Here is a 19,507-nt window from a genome sequence, read left to right on the forward strand (position 1 = left end):
TCTGACATACAGAAATACTGCAGCTGTCATTACCTCTTGCCTGATGGTATCCTTTGGTAAAGCATCAATTGCTGACAGCAACGTTTCCAGCCAAGCATTGCTGACCACTATTAAAAATAAAGATATAGTAGATATTGTAGTTGACATGCAGAAATGTGCATATTTCACTCTGGCATGCACTACCATTCAAAATCTTGGGGTCTGTAAAATTAAAAACAATTTTAAGCAAATGTTACCTTATTCAAGGTTGCATTTATTTGATCAACAGTAACTGTAGTATTGTGAAATATTATTACAATTTAAAATAACCCTTTTATATTTTACAATAAAGTTTTTTTTTTCCTGTAAAGGCACAGCTGAATTTTCGGCAGCCATTAATCCAGTCTTCAGTGTCACATGATTCTTCAGAAATCATTTTGATAAGCTAATTTGGTGCTTTTTGTGAAAACCATGATATATTTTTTAAGGATTCTTTGATAAACAGAAATAAGATCTTACATAACATTATGTCTTTACAATCACATTTAATCAATTTAATGCATCCTTGCTGAATAAACCCCCCAGAAAAGGACCATACTGACCCCATATTTTTGAACAGTAGTGTTTGTTAAATTGTATTTCGTTCACAAGACTGCAAATAATAAGGAATCATCAAATGTATTGTATATACTTATATATCAAAAAATGGTAACCTGTGTCCCTGTGGTCGAGATTTAGGAGAACTATCTGCAAGATTGAGTGGGTGTGTGTCTGGATGAGGACAATGTCATCTTGGAGAACGGTCAGGAAAGATCCTGCTGCAGCGAGCTGCATATCCGACCCAGCTACATGGAGCACTTCCTGTTGAGTTAGAAAAAGGAGCTCTGTATTATCATTCACAAACGGCACGTACCAAGAAATCATAGAAAGAACTCAACAACAAAAAGCAATAAATGAAATGTTTTGCCTACCCTGACTTTTGGCACCACCCTGCGAAAGGTCTCTGCTGGGTTCTGACGCACCAGGATTGGCAGGTTGATGATCACGCTGGCCCGCTGGACATCCTCACCAGAACTGAACGATATAGATATATGGTGGTGATTTAAATTACAGGGTTGTAGTTCTGCTCTATTTCAGAAGTCTGAAATGTATCTTATGTACAACATTCATGCACCACATTTACATTGTCTCCTGAAGACATGCACTTGTTCATTTATGGGATTCCACAATCCTAGCTGATACTGAATTCAACAAAAAGTCATGTAACAAATAATCATGACCAATGTATTTCTGTTTTTGTTCTCAAAAATAACAAATTTATAAGATATTTTACCCTATAGAACAATAAGTAGCTATGGTGACCGAGAACTGTTTTTATTCACAAGTGGGCGGAGACTCCTTGCTGACTGTATGAATAAGGAAATTAGAGAACATTAATTTGATTTATAGGACAATGATGAACCAATCCCAATCTTGTGTTGTCTTGTTTTATTGCAAGTGTGTTACGGTAGGCTTCTTTGAACTACAGTAGTTCACGCTTGTTTGCATTTGTTCAGAAAGCACTTCTTTCCTATTCTAGCAGACAATGCTCTGAGTTGAATGCTTGCCATCTGTTGATCTCTTATGTGAAGCCAAAGCACTTTTTGTAAGTTGTTCTCTGTATAAGAGTTCCTTCTAAATGCCTTCTATAAATAGTTTAAATGCCAGTGAAATACTGTTGTGCACAGCATTGATGCTGCACTAAGTTTTTGCATTATCTTGTCTCTAAGAGACAGATGGTTTCCTCAACCTCACCTCAACTTGTAAATGAACACATACTGTGTGACAATGTCTATATGTCTACATTCACAGACAACCAGCCATTACAAAGAGCTTCTCTGAAAGCTCTTTAACAAAGCTGACAAAAAATCTTATTAAAAACATACAAAATGCATAAGTAATTTTTGCCCACTTAAAAGTTTTAGACGTAAAAATGAATAGAACATTTGACAAAAATGATGTGCAGTAACAAGAGCTGAATACTCAAGCTGCCCAACACAATCATGACCTTTAATTACTACCTTTCAATTTATTTTTAAACATTTTAGTCATTTTATTTTGGATGAAATGTACAAGTAACTATAAAAGTGAAAGAAACGCCTGCATGCTCAGATTATTTATAGAACCATTGTGCTGTAGTTTTTACCATTGAAGTAGAACCCTCTAAAGCTTAGTGCAGCTGAACCTCCTAGACGTTCTCTCTGAACACTCTCATGTCTATCAGTCTCTCATGTGTGCTGTTGTTCTAAATAATGAACCATAAACAGGATTCATTACTTTTTCAGGGATAGGTTGTCCTCCTGTGTCCTTTGTTGGCAGACGTTAATTAATAACCAAGAAACAGCCTGACCTGCTGCCAAGTTTGTCTAAGAAGAGAGTAATGTGGTCATGCTTTGTGCACTTTTTGAATATGGTCAGTAATGTGTAGCACCATAGCAAAGCCTCTGTTTAAACACTACCTGACAGAGGTACCATGAAATGAGAAGAGCAGCTGGCATCTATATGAAGACGAAAGACATAATCAGCTAAGGACCAGGTGCTGAATGGCTTTGGAAACACTATCCCACTGTCGTAAGCCTTGAGTCTCTGTTCGCTCTGGCCAGGTCCTGGCTGGAAAGTGGTCAGAAAGTAAAAAGAGCTATGCTTGCATTTGTAATGAGATTTCCCTGGTGAGTGAACGATACACAATGGCCTCAGCCTAAAAGAACATTTTATTGCATTTAGAAGTTGCTTTTTCATAGCTCAAGAGACCTCATGGAGATTTCAGATACGTTTCTTGGGAAATAAAGAGAAAGAAAAAAGGAAACCAATGGGATAATTGGTAGCATACTAAATTGAGCTATAAAATTAGATGAACATAGCAAAAATATGAAGTAGGCAACACTGGCCTATCATTTGATTTAGGAAGAATCTAGTGAAGAATATTTTAATTCTTAATGAATCTCTGATTGCAGATTTTGGCAAATCTGATTCTTTAGAGGAAACGAATGTGAGATTACATCTCTGTAATTATTTCTCTGAAATAATCTGGAAACCAAAATGGAGAGCAAAAGTCTCTGTTTTCTCTACATTTATCTCATTGCTGTCTAGGAAAAACATAATCTTTTTCCCATGGAAGGTTATATTACAAAATATGTTTAGAAAGGCTCATTTTGGAAACACTTTACCATTTGTTTGGAATCTTTGAAAAGATTCACATCAAACCCTGGCTGAGCTCAAGTGTGTCTTGAGTTTCAACGCTAAATTAGAAAAGTGGGAGAATCGGAGAAGGCCACATGCAGTGGCAAAAAGTGACACACTGTTTGAATTCTACCCCTCTAAAAGAAATGAGTCGGCAGTTGATTGTTGAGCCAGCAGGACTGTAATGAAACCTAAACAAAGCCCACTTAGTAATTAGTTTACATTTGGCAGCCTCCCTAATCCTTCCAACCCCAACAGGGCCAATGAGGATGCTGGGAAGAACGAGAAGAGCACAGGCTGTTTGCAGTCTGTCTGTGAACAAATATTTCATTCCCTGCAAATTCAACTTTCTTTTGTGCACATTCTTCATTCCATAATGCTCTTAAAGAAATATAAATGTTTTGAACATTGAGAAATTCATGTACGTGAAATGTGAAAAGTTTTGCTTGCCAAAAATCATCCAAATAATATATGGCTATGTTTCAATGAAATTCAGTGTAGATCATGTAGTAACATACATCTACCAGCAGGGGAACACCTGTAGTGTGTAATACCCAAACAGAATCATTCGGACAAACAAGTCCTGACATAATGACAAAAAGCATGTCTTACAGTAAAACCTTGCAGCCTCATCAGTATGACTCTCAGCAAGAGCAGTGATGCATTCAGAGCTGTTCCTGACATCAGCACACCAGAATAGAAGAATCTAATCTCACAGTACCTAAAAGCTGGTAGCAGCAACTTCTTTTGCCAAAGCAGTGAGTGTTTAGCTACTACTCAAAGTGTAATGGAAAAGCACAATTCCAGAGTTGTACAATCTCTTATTTATGTAGGTTAGTGTGAAGCATATTTGCGAATTAAGCCCAATGACACATACAAGCTTCAACTACATAGAATATCAGGGAAATCACTGATAAAGGGGACAAAATTCCACTTTGCAAGGCATGCAAGCATCTGAAATGTTAGGAAGCATTGTGTACGAGAGTGAGACAATAGCCTATTTCACACAATAATACCAGTAAATTGCCGTAAAATTACCGGAACAACTTTACCGGTATTTTTGAAAAGATCCTGTTCACACATGATCTCTTTACAGGCAATTTACCGGTAATTTTCCGGAAAAGTCTGTATGTGTGAAAGGGCTTAATAACAAAATCATGACAATAGGCCTCATGTAACCTCATGTAAACCTGAGAATTGGCCATTCTGAGAGGTTACTTGATATCAGTGTAGATTATTCAAGCTTTACAATTGAGAATAATTACAAAGTTGTCACTTGACAACTTGACAATGTTGATACACTAAAATATGATATTGGTTTATACAATACAATATGAATAGGTGTGCAAAATGCAAAAAAAAAAAGTCTCATTAATTTGGCACCACATTTGCTTTTAACCATTCTTCCATTTCTTAACAAGCATTATTTCCTGTTTTCTGTAGCCTGCTTTTAAGTGCCAAATGACAGTGAACAGGAGCAATTAAATTGTTCTCAGAACTAGTTTGTCACCCGAGGGAGTCGGGCTATGGACAGACTCAGGCACTTAATTAGCACAGGCAAGCAGCAATATATAAATTTATAGGTTAAAGACAGACTAAATCAGAGCTTCAAAAAAGGGATGTGTCTGAGTTTTGGGTCAAAAACCATAATAAGAAATAGTCCGGGTATTGTTCCAAGCTTTTTGATCTCATTATTGCATGGAAGTGTACAGCATGTAATCAGATAACAGGTCAACTGCTGCAATTTTGTTCTAGTAGCAGGAAACGAATCTCTATGTCAATGGCCAGTGTCTATGACTAGGGAACAAGAACTGAATAGAGGGAAATGGACCATATAAGCTGACTAAATAAATGTCAAAAATAATGGTGCTCCCACTAGACTGATGATGTGAAAATCTGTCTAGTATACTAACTAAGAATTCAAGCAGCAAAAAAAGTAAATGGAAAGGTTATGGTTTGATTCTCAGGGAATGCAAGGTCTGATAGAAATTTAGTCTCTTTGGATGAAAATGTCTGCCAAACGGATAAAAGAAAATCTATTAATATACACACTCAAACATTTAGGCCTAAATTTAGGATTTATGAATTTGAATATAAGCTATTGCTTATATATAAGCTATATTATACTGTATTGCATATAATCCACAGTTTTGCACTAATGCTATTAATTTGAAGCATATTTTTCAGTTATCCAGCATAAGTTTACACATTTATTGTCAATAATCAAATTACTCATATATTATTATCAAATTAATATTGTTTGCTGCATAGATAGACTTATTTTATCTATGTTAATACTTTTTTACTAAATAAATGTAATTTTTCTCAAAAATATATTGAAACAGATTTATTTTGATTCGAAGCAATTTCAATAAATGCATTTTGAAAACATAATTATTTTGATTAATTCAAAAAGATGCAAAAAATGAATAACAATAAACTATCACATGAAATATATATATATTTTAGTGCAGAAATTCTACCAGTTTCATTTACGGTATATATGACTGATAGATATTCATCACGTAGCTTTTCTAGCTTGTTAATGTTAGAACGGAGTAATCATATCATATACAAATACATAAATATTACATATAGGCCTATATTATACCTACATATAAACATGATGTATAAACCACTTTTAAAATAAGATATACCAGAGGTACCCTCTTGTAATGGTTTATGTTATATTAATGCTGATAAACAGGTATAAGAACAAAAAGTATACTGTATAAAAAAAATCTAGTCATTAAAAGTGTCCCCTCTGTTATAACTTTGGTTCAGTGTTAACTTCTTAAACTTGCCTAAAACTCGACTAAGACAAAGTTTAACCAAGAATATACTGATGTGCATTTGCTAACTTTAAATTCATGATACTGTAAGATTAAACAAATCCAAGATGTGCAGATTCTAGGGAAATCTGACTTTAATGATCATATATACTATATCAATACTAAACCTGCATCTAAGAGACAGTTACATTTAAACTTTAGAGTGGTGACTCCCCAAAGTTGAGATGAGATGAGCATGGTAGCTCTACCTAGATATTAGTGAGAGACAATTCAAGAGATCCATAATTCATAAGACTAGTAGAGCGGCAATGACACCACCTGCCCTGACCCACTGGATGTTCTGTGCCAGTCAGCAAGCATTGAGTTGTTGTTGTGCGGTCAGCTTACCCCGGATACACATTTGGCTAAACAGTTGCAGCTAACAACGCTGACGCGGATTAACAGTTTCCAGAGTGTTGAGTGGAAAGAAAGAGTAATGAGCACAACTGATTTCAACAATCTGGGATCCACAGACTTGACTAATGATGCAAAGCATGGCATAGTTTTAACTAGAAACAAAACTGGCAACCCTAGAGGCCTCAGCCTCCTACTCAAGAATGAGATGATGTGGCTTAAGAGGTTTATGCTTGAAACCGTTTGAATGAGAGAATCGATCCATCCTATCAACAACCGATAGATGGAACCAAGTCCCATGTATTTTTTTAATCATATTTTAACTCTGATGTATGTCACAATATGGAAGAAATGATCTGACACTACTACCGTCACATCACAACTTTATAGAATTCAGAATAACATTTTTTTTCAAGCTGATGAACGATAAAAACATAGACAACCAATCAGAATGCACTTGACTTTAAATAAATCAAGCTTTTAAAAAGAAACAAAACATGCAGCTCGCGCTTATAATAAAAAGGTTGTCGTTCGTAGGTATGGATGTATCTTTACAGTTTGAATTCTTGGTGTGAACTGGCATTTAATCCAGCAAACTTGGAACTAATAAAACTAAAAAACCTAGTCCTAAAATATTACAGAAAAGATCAGTCATAGTAGCACTACCACAAATGGGTCATATTTTACCTGAGAAGGTAGACAGCTCGCTCTATGTCATTCAGATCTTCATCCACTGTGAGCTTGTCAATCTCTTCTGCGGTCTGCAAATAGTGGAAACGAGACAAACAGCTATGAAAATTGGCCTTGCTATCTGCTCTTTACAAAAAGAAAAACACAGTGCTCTAATAAAGAAGGAAGCAAAAGTCATTAGCATAAAATGATGAGCGGCTCCATAGCAAAGACAAAATCTGGAAAAGTAGTGCATCTTAAATAAAGAATGGCCAGTAACTGGGCAACATTCCCTTACAGATGACTCAGCCAAATATGTGAGGAGGCTGCAGGGAGGTAGGATGCGAGGCAAGAGGTACTGCGTGGGAAGAGATAGTGTGGGGGACGGGAGCCATTCGTGGGTGCCTAGTCTATTACTTTAGGGCTCTCAGAGCCACGATGTTTTTTGGAACCTCCCCATTAAAAAAAAAAGATAAGGGACAGAAAACACCCGCCCCCTCTGTAGGCGTTGCATTTTTCCCGAATACGTGAAGAGATGAGAGAGAATCCTTGCTCAACTTTACTGACGCCAGGTACATGATTGCCGAGACGCCCAACACGACGTTCACACAACTCCATGTGAATGCAACCGCTTTACGTGAAAGAATTCGCGGTAGTGATGGGAATAAGGTTCTGGTTTGAAGTGGAAATCCTCTATTCCGCAGTGGTGAGGCGCGAAAACGAGGAGGCGAAGCGGTGATGCGGACAGCTGACAGAAACTGCGTCACTCAGCAGACTGAAGTGGGCAACCCCAGTCCTTCCCTAAGGATGCTACTACAGCTACTACTTCACATAAAGATAAGAGTGAACGACGCGATAATTTATATAGAATAAACAGTAATGGCGTGCGCAACAAAATAAGCGGAAGCCTTTTCTGTTTTAGTCTTTCCGTAAAGAAATCACCTGACCGTCCCAAAAAATTCCTCCACTCTTAACATACAGCAAGCATTCAATCATTAAATGCCTCATTGTTACAGAGTTTTTGAGAACTACCCTATACAAAGCAAACAGTTAGCAGTCATTTATCGAGAGAAGAAAATCGTATACATAACGTTACCTTCAGGCTCCTGCGTATGGGTCTCTCGATGAAAGTAAGATCCTGCAGGTCATCTATCTCTCCAAACAGACTGGACTGGCTCGGCGTCATTTTCCTGACAAACATCTGTCCTAAGTGTCTTAGTCAATGTGTCAGACGCGGGTGTCAGAGTCCTGTCATTATTGTGGCTCCTTGACAGTAAATGACTGATGTGATGTCTTTGATGAAGAGAGGATAGTCCTCCCACGACAAACGCGTCCCACTGGTTACAAAGCCTGATCTATCACTAATTTATTTGAATGGTGTTCAATTGTTTGTGCAGTTTCTACACACGCTTTCAGCTGACGAGCGTGCGCTTACGGCACACAGAAATGGATTTCTGCGTTAGAACTGTTGCTTACTTTCCGAGAAAAAGATGGATTCGGTACGCGTTTCCCCACTGAAGCAGCTCGAGATGTCGAGTGCTAGTGGTCAGAGCGTGCTGGTGATCAAAAATGAAATCCTTCCCCCGCTTATGATAAAAACCATCCAGATATGGCTGTTGTCATAAGAAGAAAATATCCCTGATATTCCTAAATGTAAGAGCGCTACTGGCGTAAACAACATGTGCAGGTTAACCTGGTCACACATGCATGTTCACATGCCTCGGTTGACGTTAGCTCGCTAATAAAACGACAACAAAGTTGAAAAAAATGGCATGTCGAAAAAACTCCTCCCGGGAAAACCGTGCATTTTGTCTAATTCATGCTCACCTCAAGTAATCCTCTGTAAATCTAGCTCAAATGGCAACACGGATCGTTTCATAAAAGCTACGTCTTTTATATTGTGGATGTGCTAGCGAGCAGAACTGTTAAAACCACGCAAACGCACTGCACCAACTAAACTGGTTTCCATGGAGACAGCATGCCACAGCAGCTCAGAGCGGCTGGAACGTCATAGCGTTCAGTCGAGGGACTCGGAGCTCAGAGCATCTACTCAGTGGGTTTAACTGTCGTGTTGTAATTGATTACGTTTACTTACGGCATAATATTCTAAATATGGCCAATTCCGGGTAAACATTAGGCTTGGAACAAACTGAAAGTGTGACGTTTTGCTCATTGTGTAAACTTGTAAACCAGCGTCGGCGCACAGTTATTCAGGCTAACACATTTAACAATTAAGAATGATAAAAAGTAAGCTGAAAACATAAAATAGACTACTCTGTCAGTTTTGGTCATACAGTAAAGGCATAATTCGAATGTGCAAAGTGTTAGCAGTTTGAAAATTCAAGAATAGCAAAGTTAATAAGAATTCTGTTGATAAGAATTCTTTCTAAATGCAGTAGCCTACTGTTTTTATTTCCCATTGTATAACCTAAACGAAAAATATATATAAATATATATACATAACTATACATTTTTGCTAAGAACGAACCGAAATGAAAACATTTCACTTTTAATCTGTGTATTTTTCAGCCTGGGAGACCTTCCCAGGGCAGTACCCTGTCTCACAGACTAAAATCAGGGCAGCCACTATGGAAACAGCACCAGAGGTGAGGGGTCAAAGTGGATAGGCCAGGCCCCCCAACCCACGTGGCACCGACACTAAGTCTCAATATTGTTTACATGTAAATATTGCTTTAAGTCTCAGTTGGGCTCTTCCAAGTAATGAATCAAATAGACTGGCACAAAGGCCAAGTGGTAAACTGTCAGTCTTCAAAAGCTAAAATGCAGTAAGTCAGTAAAACGTCTACTGAATTATTATTCACTCTGATTTGCAGAAGTCATGCAGGAGTCAGGTTATTTCTACATAATATACAGACCTATTTTTAAGCCAGTCTGGCCTCCAGAGATCTTTATTATCCTTGTTTATATCCCTCTTGGATAACAGGTCATATCAGGCCAGCTGGAAAGGGTTGGTCTCTTTACCACTGGGATCTCTTAAGCCACGTCTCCACTGTCAGGCCAAAAGCATGTATGCTAGTGCGTGCCAGTGCCAGTCGCGATTCCACTTTCACTTCCAGGGCTTGATTGTGCCTCATCGGTGGTTCCTCGGGAACAATGTCCCAGGTTTTTTGGCCTGACGAAAACCTTGGGCCAAAGCAGGCCACCTGGGGCAAGAGGAGTGTTAATGAACAAAGGCTGAGTTTCTCTGCATCTGGAGAGCGTCTGTGCCGCAGATCATTTCATTAAGCTAACATTCTAGAACACCAGCATTAAAAAACTTTTTAAAATAAGATGAGCTCAAAACTCACTTTCAGTCAGCAAGCGAGTCTTTGAAATAACTTGATCTGATGTGGATTATATCGCCATACAAGGCAGAAATAGACTATGCATAGGCTACTACCCATTAACATTACCATAGTAAACATGGTAAATGTGACCACTTGAAGAAATCAGAAGTCAATTTCTTATTCTCTATCACAATTGTGTATTTATTTCGGAACAAAGGCCTATATTTTATCTGTCATAAGTCTCGTCTCGAGAGTTTAGCTCAGCATAAACTATGTCAGAAAAATATAACAATGTTTTTTGTTTGGGAGTTTTTATAAAAATATAGAAATTATAATTATTTCTAAATGTGATGTATATAGGCTACTGTGACTTCAAATAAAGAGAAACAGACTCGACTGAATAAGCAGGCTATTAGCTCCACCAGGTCTGTTAAGGACTGGCTCACACTGGCCCAACAGTAAAAAAGCTGCTATAGAATCCATGTTTAGCCCCCTGATCTAAGTTTCCTACATCACCGATAGACTTACAATGGTCAACTGTAACATATTCTCATCTCAACATGTGCAGTCTTGGATATCTGAAAATATCTGTAAACCAATATGAATATATAAAAATTAAAGACTTCACATGCGTGAACTACTCTTCTCTAGCTTAGAAGAAGATGATGCCTCATGTACCTGCTTGAGAATGCGCTCAGGAGGACGTTTTTAGTACAGTTTGAACAGTTCGGAGATTGCGTGAATCAGAGGTGAAAAAAAAAAAAATTTAAAAAACACAATATAAATACTGTTCAGTTTCTTGCACAGACCAAACGTTTTGTGTATTTACACATCAGTGTATCGTCATGAGACGCAAGGTTTAATTTGATTTTTTGTTTATGTATGTTTTTTTTTATTATTATTATTGTATGTTTTAACCATGATTCCCATTCACCTCCATTATAAGACTGACAGACTGCAAAGGTCTGTGTTAAAAATCTTCTACTGAAGAAACAAATGTTGATTAGAAAACTGGTTTACTATTAACATGCATCTACCTTCAGACTTCATTATCACATGCACTATTTTGCAGCGTCAGACCTTATTGCCACACTGCTACAGATGAAAACACATGAGTCATTTAATAGGTCAAGTGGTATGGGTATCCATCTGAGATGTTTACAGTGTCACAGAGAGGTTTCTAGCACATGCCAGCATTCAAAGACAGCTGTCTTGAAAATTGGGTCACTGAAGCATCAGACCATATAATGATATTTACTCATATAAATAATGCATGGTATAGTGCAGAACAGTGTGTAGAAAGCCTGACTGGTGATTATAGGACACAATGTTACTCTTTACACTCAGAAAAATTCAAAAGATGTCACTGGGGTGGTATCCTTTCAAAAGAATATATATTATATACAGTACATTTATAAGACACTTATGATTTCTTTATTGGGTAAATAAGGTACAAAAGTAAAGTATCTTATTCAACCATAAATAGACAGCTTTTGTGATTTTTTGTACCGTCTAAAGTATATTCACAGACTATAATGTTCCATATAAGAAAAAAAGAATTCTGCCAATTAAGAGATTATAAAGAAATGTATTATTTCACACGTGTGAAACATATTTGTAAACAGTATATTTATATATTCCTGTTGTTTTTGCATATTTAACCACTGAATGAAGTCCAAGCTGCAAGATCTGTCAACTTCATTATCATTTATAACAAATTTATGGAAGTTCAGGATTAAATGTTTTTTTTTTTCTAGTTTCAGGGGGGAAAGTGATATTCCCGGTTTCAAAACAGATCTCCTCTTCTCTTGGCCCATATGCAAGGAAGATCATGTCACATCGAAGCCAGACATGCTCTAATGAATCACATGCAAGCCAGGCAGATATATTTATAAGACAATCTGCTTCTTCACTCCATGACATGAAGTCAAGACCTCACGCAGGAGCAACTGCTGTACAGATAAGGTTGAAGATCCACATACACCTAATTCAACGTATAATTACTGATTTCCTGTAGAAAGGTAGGTGGACTTGATAGTAGTGATGATTTATAGTGATGATGTTGTTAGGACTTATAAAGGAACTTGTGTACAGTTGAAAAACTGAAATTTTTATGTTTACTGATCAATGGCAAAACCCGGAAAATAACCTGATATTTTAACATGTAAATATATTATTACATTTTTTTATTAATTTATTCTCTTGACAGTTTGTGTGATTGATTAGAACTTATCTGAGTGTTCATCAGTTTTCAAATATCTGAGCATTTTACTATCACAGGTGCAAAATGGCAGCAGCAATGGCTTCTTCAATGACAACAAAAGATGACCTGGAGGACTTCAGTGCTTATGCACACTTGTCTGAAGAACAGCTGTTGCAGTTAGCCATTGAACGAAGTCTAGCTGATACAAATGTAACTCCATGGCAGAATCGACAACTGCATGCCCACACACAGCCAGCTACACAACCACCGCCATGCAACCCTAACTCGGCAAACCCTCCCAGGTGATTTCTTTCCCTGTTGTCATGTACAACAAAAATAAAGGTTGTAACATGGGGTTTTTGCAATGATTTTCAATTAGGGCCTGTTACATTCTTATTATTATTATGCCTATTATTATTAAAGGTACAATTTGTAAGATATTTGCAGTAAAATATCCAAAAACCACTAGGCTAGAGTTATATATTTTGTCCAGCTGATTACTAACAATATCTCCAATGTTTTCAACTACTTGTAAATCATGAGAAAATTCCCATTTTAAACAGTGACATGGGGCAGTGCAGTCGCCTGTCAATGACGTTAGTTACCCTTTGTTACTGCCTTTACTGACGTAGAAACCATGGTCAAATGCAGAAGTAGCTTTGCGACAAACTTCAACTAGAAAGATATGCCGATCTTGCTTGTGTTTTACTTGACAGGTGAGTTGTTTTGATTCGTATCTTTACAGAAAAGGTATGCTATTATAATGATCAACAAGATTAGTATTATGCGACATACACGGCAAACACAGGGCATCGCGTCTCTAGACCCACGCAAGGACGCATCTGATCCATAGTCTGATCGCGTCTTGGCATTGACTTTGTATGTAATCTACTCGCGCAAATCGTTGAACTTGCATTAAATCCATGATTTATCTTTCCGCCTGATTGATGGCCGTCAAGCGTCATCAAACCACGCGATTGTTATTGTTTTGGTAGTGCGCCCCCTTGTGGCAGGTCCTACAACCTGTACCTTACAATAAATTTTCCCCGCAGTAGGCTAATTTCATAGTGCATCACCGGATAACTGATGCACTGCAGTAATAATAAAAGATTAAGCTAGATTACTACTCACTGAGAATGTTTTTAAAAATGTCTTTTAAAACAGGTTTGTTAGCTATACAATTAATTATTGGTCTATAATTAAAATTATTGTTAACACTGCAATCATCAATGAAATGAATACGTTTTTACTTTCACTTTCTGGTGAATTGACTGAGAATAAAAGGTTCAGCGGCATAAAACGCGTGCACAAAGTTTGCACGTTGCTTGTGTGATATCCTTTAGCTTGCCTTCCTGGTTTAAAACATAAATACTTAAAATATTGCTACATAACCATTGGGCATGGATTTGCATCACACTTGGACTCCATCTGTTAGTTAGCCTAGTACCCGCTCCCTTTTGCCCAGGTCTGCCCAAAAATAAAATTCTGCCTACTCCACTACTTGCAAATATATAAAAAGCACTGTTGCTTTCTTCCTTTCAGTGAGAATGTGTGTGGAAAAATTGACAGAAACATTCACAATCATTTCTTCAGTAAAGACCAAGAAAAGGTGATTGCCTGGACAAGGCACAATGGACACCTGCGGGTCAAAGTAGAGACAGTTAAGTGAGTATCAAGACAAATGTAATTTATGTGTGTGTGTGTGTGTGTGTGTGTGTGTGTGTGTGTGTGTGTGTGCTCTTTTTCTGAATATCCCTCCACTTTCCGAATGTTCCAAACACCATATTGTTTCCTTCCTTAATCATTTGAAAGAACAAGTCAATGATTTGCTCATAACTCATGACATATCACCACCTATTGGCATAAGAATGTAACTTACAGAAATAATCGGTGAAAATGAAAATAGGTCAAGGATTACCTTACAGGACATTGTGAACAAAAAGAGTAATCATTCATATTGGCTCATCCACTGAGATAACAGACTTAAAGATTCTTCTTCTTAAGATTTGTTTGCATATTTGTTCTTTCAGTGATTTAGACCCTTTTCTCTCTGCCATTTGGAGAGGGGATGCAAAAGCTCTACAAGACATCATTCATTTAAAATCTAAAACTCTTGATGAACCCAATAAAGACGGCTGGTTACCGCTTCATGAGTCTGCATACTATGGCAATGTGGAGTGTCTTAAGATTTTGCTCAAAGGTGATGAATTAATCATTTTTATAATGTCCAGAATCACATTCTCAAAAATCATGGTTGTATTCCATTGTTTCCACAGCCAGACCAGATACAATAAACAAACGAACAAACAGAAATCAGACACCGCTCATGCTGGCCGTGAGTCGCAAACACGTTTCTTGTGTCAAGCACCTCTTAGAGGAAGAAGCTGATCCTAACCTGGCAAACAACCAGTGGGAGACGCCACTGTACAAAGGTAAAACATTTTAGCATGATATCTTTCAACAACTAATGACCAGGAAATGGTCTGAATAATCGCTCTTGATTTTTACAGCATGTGAGAAAGCTAATGAAGAGATAGTGGAGCTTCTTTTGAGATTTGGAGCTTCACCAAGAAAAGCCTGTGTTCAAGGTGGGACTCCGCTACATGAAGCAGTGAGGAACAAAATGTTAGAGATCTGTAAGATGTTGATAAATGCAGGGGCAAAGCTGTGGGCCAGAAATGTTTATGGCATTGATGCTCTGTTTACGGCTGCTCAGTGTAATGCTGTTGATGTGCTTAACTACCTAATATATAAAGGTAAGATTTATATATATATATATTGTTTTTTGGATGAAAAACAGAAATAAAAAGTATTAATTACTCAGGTTTATTCTAGTAGCATTAACCTTTGATCTATTCTTTAGGTGGTGATATAAATACCCAGGCAAATGATGATGCAACCGCATTGTTTGAGGCCTCAAAGAATGGTCATGCTGAAGTTGTTGAGATACTCTTGTCAAAACGAGCTGATGTTAACAAAGCCAACAAAACTGGATTACTTCCTATTCATGTTGCAGCAAAGAATGGTCATGACAGGTTAGAGGGCATACTACAGTTCATTTAATATTTATCATTATAACATGGCTCTTTGGAAAATGTAATCATGGTGTTTAGTGATTTGCATGAATCAAAGCATACAGCTATATGGTGGAGCACAACATTACAAACTTATAAATGAAAGAACAAATATTTTAAAAAGGAGCTAAGACACAAGGGTGCAAGTCTGTGTATTAATGAAGGAAATAACTACAGTCCCATAAAGCATTGCAAATGCTATTAAAAACAATGGAATTTTTATTTTATTTTTTTAGATAGAGAAACAATATTTTCCTTTTTATTGCATGTATATTCAAGTGTTTTAAAAGCATGCAGAGATTTTCAGTGCTTCATGGGAATTGTCTGGAGTTACATTGTTCTTTTGACTTGCTTTGCTCCCTGCGATTCTCTGATTTGTGGAGCGTTCTTTGAAGCTTCATGGGTAATGTAGTTTTCCACTGTTCAAATGTTATACATGATTATTAAAAAAATAAGTTGAAAATAGTGTGAGCTAATGGCTCCAACAAATGTAATATGTTTTGTAAATTGTAATGGAATAGTTTTTTTTTTTTTTTTTTTAGCTGAAGCTCAATCATAATTCAACCTACCAGTAAAATTATAAAACAATTTCAGTTTATGTCCATGTATTTCTTTATTTGGCATATAACCATGTAATAAGTGGAAAGTGACAGTCTGCCAATCATTATCACTAAATTAACCCTTTACAGTGCACATGTCTTACTAAGCCAAGGTATGCAGATTTTTATGCCTTCTTTTTAATTCAAGTACTGATTAAGAAATAAATATGACTCATTCTCATCTCCCTCAGCATTGTTGCCATGCTAATCCCCAGAACTAACATGGTCAAAGTTAGAAACTCCGGCATCAGTCCTCTTCATTTGGCTGCAGAACGTAACAGAGATGATGTTCTAGAAACATTAATTGAGGGAGGATATGATGTCAACGTAAAGCTGTCAGATGATTGGTCAAATATGTATGAAGATCATCGCAGCACAGCTCTGTACTCAGCTGTGATAAACGGAAACACTGAGGCTGCTGCTATGCTGTTAGAAGCAGGTGCTGATCCAAACCTGGATATCTTCAACCCCCTGCTGGTGGCTGTAAGGATAGCAAATATGGAAATGGTGACCTTACTGGTGAAGCACGGTGCTAATGTCAATGCCCTACTGCCAACTCATCCTACCAGCTTCCCAGCAGTATTGGTTTTCTGTATGAAGTACAAAGTGATGATGAAGTACCTGCTGGACAATGGCTGTGATGCACTAGCATGTTTTAACTGTCAATATGGCAGTAATCCTCATCCCCCCATCAAACAAAGACGAAATGCACAAGAAACAATGTATTTTTTAAATGATGAACCAGGATACTGTGTAGAGGTATAGATATATATATATATATATATATATATCTTTTTTTTAAGATCAAAATGTCTTATAAAATATTTTCTTATAAAACTGTCTGTATGCTTTATTTAATTATTTTTATATTATTCTTTAAAAAAAATATTTATTTATTTATTTAAAAAAAAGAATTTTTAGTTAATTCAATAATTTGTATTTCTTTATTTACAGTTTTGTGAGATCATCTCTACTCCTTCATTCATCAGCTGGGGAGGAGCCATCATAGACACATTACTTGACTATGTGGGACATGTTAAACTCTGCTCTCGAATAATTGAACTTCTAGAAAGCAACAAAGATTGGGCTCATATTAAAGAAAGATCAGGTAAGAATATTCTTTATAATCTCTTAATATGCAGTACTCAATTATTTTTTTTACAAATGAATGGAACTAAACTGAAACCCAAACACTCTCTTTATCAGTTCTTCCTTGCACTCTGATGCATCTGTGCAGACTCAAGATTCGTCAACGACTGGGCATTCACAGACTATGGCAAATCAGTGCTCTTCCTCTACCAGGGAGACTGCTCAAATTTTTGAGTTATGAACGGGAATCATTTGAAAATATACCGTGATGAACAGCAAGCAATACTTAATTGTTTACAGAACATGCTGCTTTAAATCCTTTTGTGACAGGCATTGTGTAATTAATTTTACATTTAAAAGCTTGAGATCTGACAGTCATTTAGCATAATTATTTTCTGTTCGTATGGGTAATTATTTTCAATGTAAATAAAATAATATTCAAATGTATATAGTATACATAGAGTATAAAATATCAGAACAAGCACACAAGTAACTCCAGCATGGCTTTCAGTTTTGAAATATGTAAATGTATTTACATAGGTGCATAACTAAAAAGTACATTTAGTTGCACACTAAGGCTTTTTATTATGTGACTATAAGTCACTATGCATTAAACACCTAATATGAATTTATAATATCATGAAGACAAACTGCACTTGTAAATTAGTTAAGTGATTCCTGAGTAAAATTAGAGCTTAGCATAATGAAGATGTCCTGTACACATAATTAGAATTGTAAATTAGTTAACAGTGATTTAACTTTTTAGATTCCAAGCAGAATTTAAGCTTAGAGTTTTCTGTAAATCCTGCAGTATTATTGTAAATTTGTGGTTTTTCTATGGGCTTGAGACTGTCTCAGTGTTCAGTGAAATAAAACTCTCGCATCTGCACAGTTTTGTTTATGTTTGTTGAACTATCATTGCTGCGTGACAGATGAGTTTGAGCTGGTCGTCAAAATCACAAGTTTTTATAAACTACATAAAAACAACGGTAAAGTGAACCAGCTGCAGTAAAACTTCAGGCCAATTCACAGTGCGGCGACAAACCCAGACAAGTGTGTCACTTCTCAGACATCAACCCAACAAACACTGATTTAACATGTTCAGTCATTGAAAACAAGTGCTGGCCAATGTTAACAGATGCTGACAGGTTCATTTGAATCTCAGACTACTATATGATGTGCATAAAGGTAACTGTGGATTAGATAAGCTCTATAATTACCAATAAGCCAAACACATTTAAACATAACCTTTGCAACCATTCTTGCTCTGAACTTGTAATCTTGTCCTTTTTAAAAAATAAATAATAAATCAATAAATATAGAGTTAAAGGGATAGTTCACCCGAAAATGAAAATTCTGTCTTTAATTTCTCATACATATGACGTTCCAAAACTGTAAGAACGTCATTCATCTTCAAAAATAAAGACATTTTTATATTTTTGAATAAATCTGAGAGCTTTCTGACCTTGCATAATCAGCACTGCAACTGGCACGTTCAATGCATGGAAACAATTAACAATTTTTTCTCTTCCGTTTGAGTCTTCAACACGCATTCACGAAAGTACCAAATACTGGCCATAATAAATAATAAATAATCTTAAACATTATGTAATTAACGCTAGTGCTAAACAAGCAAAACCATCTATCTTATCTTACAGAAAAGCATTAAAACTGCTAGATCAGATTACTTTTCATCTCTTTTAGAAAAAAACCAAACATAACCCCAGGTATTTATTCAATACATTGGCTAAATTAATGAAAAATAAAGCATCAGCAAGTGTTGCAAAACTACTTTAATTCCAAGATCGATACTATTAGAGATTAAATTGTAAGCATGTAGCCGTCAGCCACAGTATCACATCTCAGATACCCTGAGAAACAAATCCACTCAGTCTCCACTAGAGGATCATCTAAACCATCACGAGTCATAGATCCCCTTCTGACTATTATTAATTCATCATTGTCAATAGGATATGTCCCCAAAACCTTCAAACTGGCTGTTATTAAGCCTTTCATAAAAACACAACTTGACCCCAAAGAACTAGTTAATTATACAGATCAATCTCAAATCTTCCTTTTCTGTCAAAGATACTAGAAAAGGTAATATCCTCAATATCAAAATGGTATCTGTGTGGTTTTCAGAGAGTTCCTGCTCTTATCATCTGATCATAGTTTTATCTATCTATTAGTGCTACTGGATCTT

At 36.5% G+C, this 19,507-nt stretch overlaps 2 protein-coding genes across 3 annotated transcripts in view; one reads left to right on the forward strand and one right to left on the reverse strand.

The window, feature by feature from the left end:
* Positions 1-9,277, reverse strand: part of LOC113120904 (serine/threonine-protein phosphatase 4 regulatory subunit 4-like) — a 20,456-nt gene extending 11,179 nt beyond the window's left edge. Inside the window, exons 1-5 of one of the 2 annotated variants that reach the window (XM_026291036.1) lie at positions 8,149-9,277; positions 7,071-7,144; positions 951-1,053; positions 693-840; positions 34-107 (exon numbers count right to left, since the gene is read on the reverse strand). In XM_026291036.1, the coding sequence (XP_026146821.1) occupies positions 34-107; positions 693-840; positions 951-1,053; positions 7,071-7,144; positions 8,149-8,253 (504 nt within the window). In that variant the 5' untranslated portion in view covers positions 8,254-9,277. Of the gene's footprint in view, positions 1-33; positions 108-692; positions 841-950; positions 1,054-7,070; positions 7,145-7,350; positions 7,445-8,148 lie in introns of those variants that run through there. The other variant, XM_026291037.1, reaches the window with a different exon arrangement.
* Positions 9,278-12,131: 2,854 nt separating this feature from the next.
* Positions 12,132-18,151, forward strand: asb2a.2 (ankyrin repeat and SOCS box containing 2a, tandem duplicate 2). Its single transcript, XM_026291038.1, has 10 exons — positions 12,132-12,360; positions 12,620-12,844; positions 14,085-14,207; positions 14,573-14,742; positions 14,819-14,974; positions 15,053-15,298; positions 15,406-15,577; positions 16,407-16,974; positions 17,170-17,323; positions 17,422-18,151. Exons 2-10 carry the CDS (start codon positions 12,627-12,629, stop codon positions 17,571-17,573), a joined length of 1,959 nt encoding a protein of 652 aa, XP_026146823.1. The 5' UTR covers positions 12,132-12,360; positions 12,620-12,626; the 3' UTR covers positions 17,574-18,151.
* Positions 18,152-19,507: the final 1,356 nt, after the last annotated feature.

This window comes from Carassius auratus, chromosome 20, assembly GCF_003368295.1.
Source record: "Carassius auratus strain Wakin chromosome 20, ASM336829v1, whole genome shotgun sequence".
NCBI lineage: Eukaryota > Metazoa > Chordata > Actinopteri > Cypriniformes > Cyprinidae > Carassius > Carassius auratus.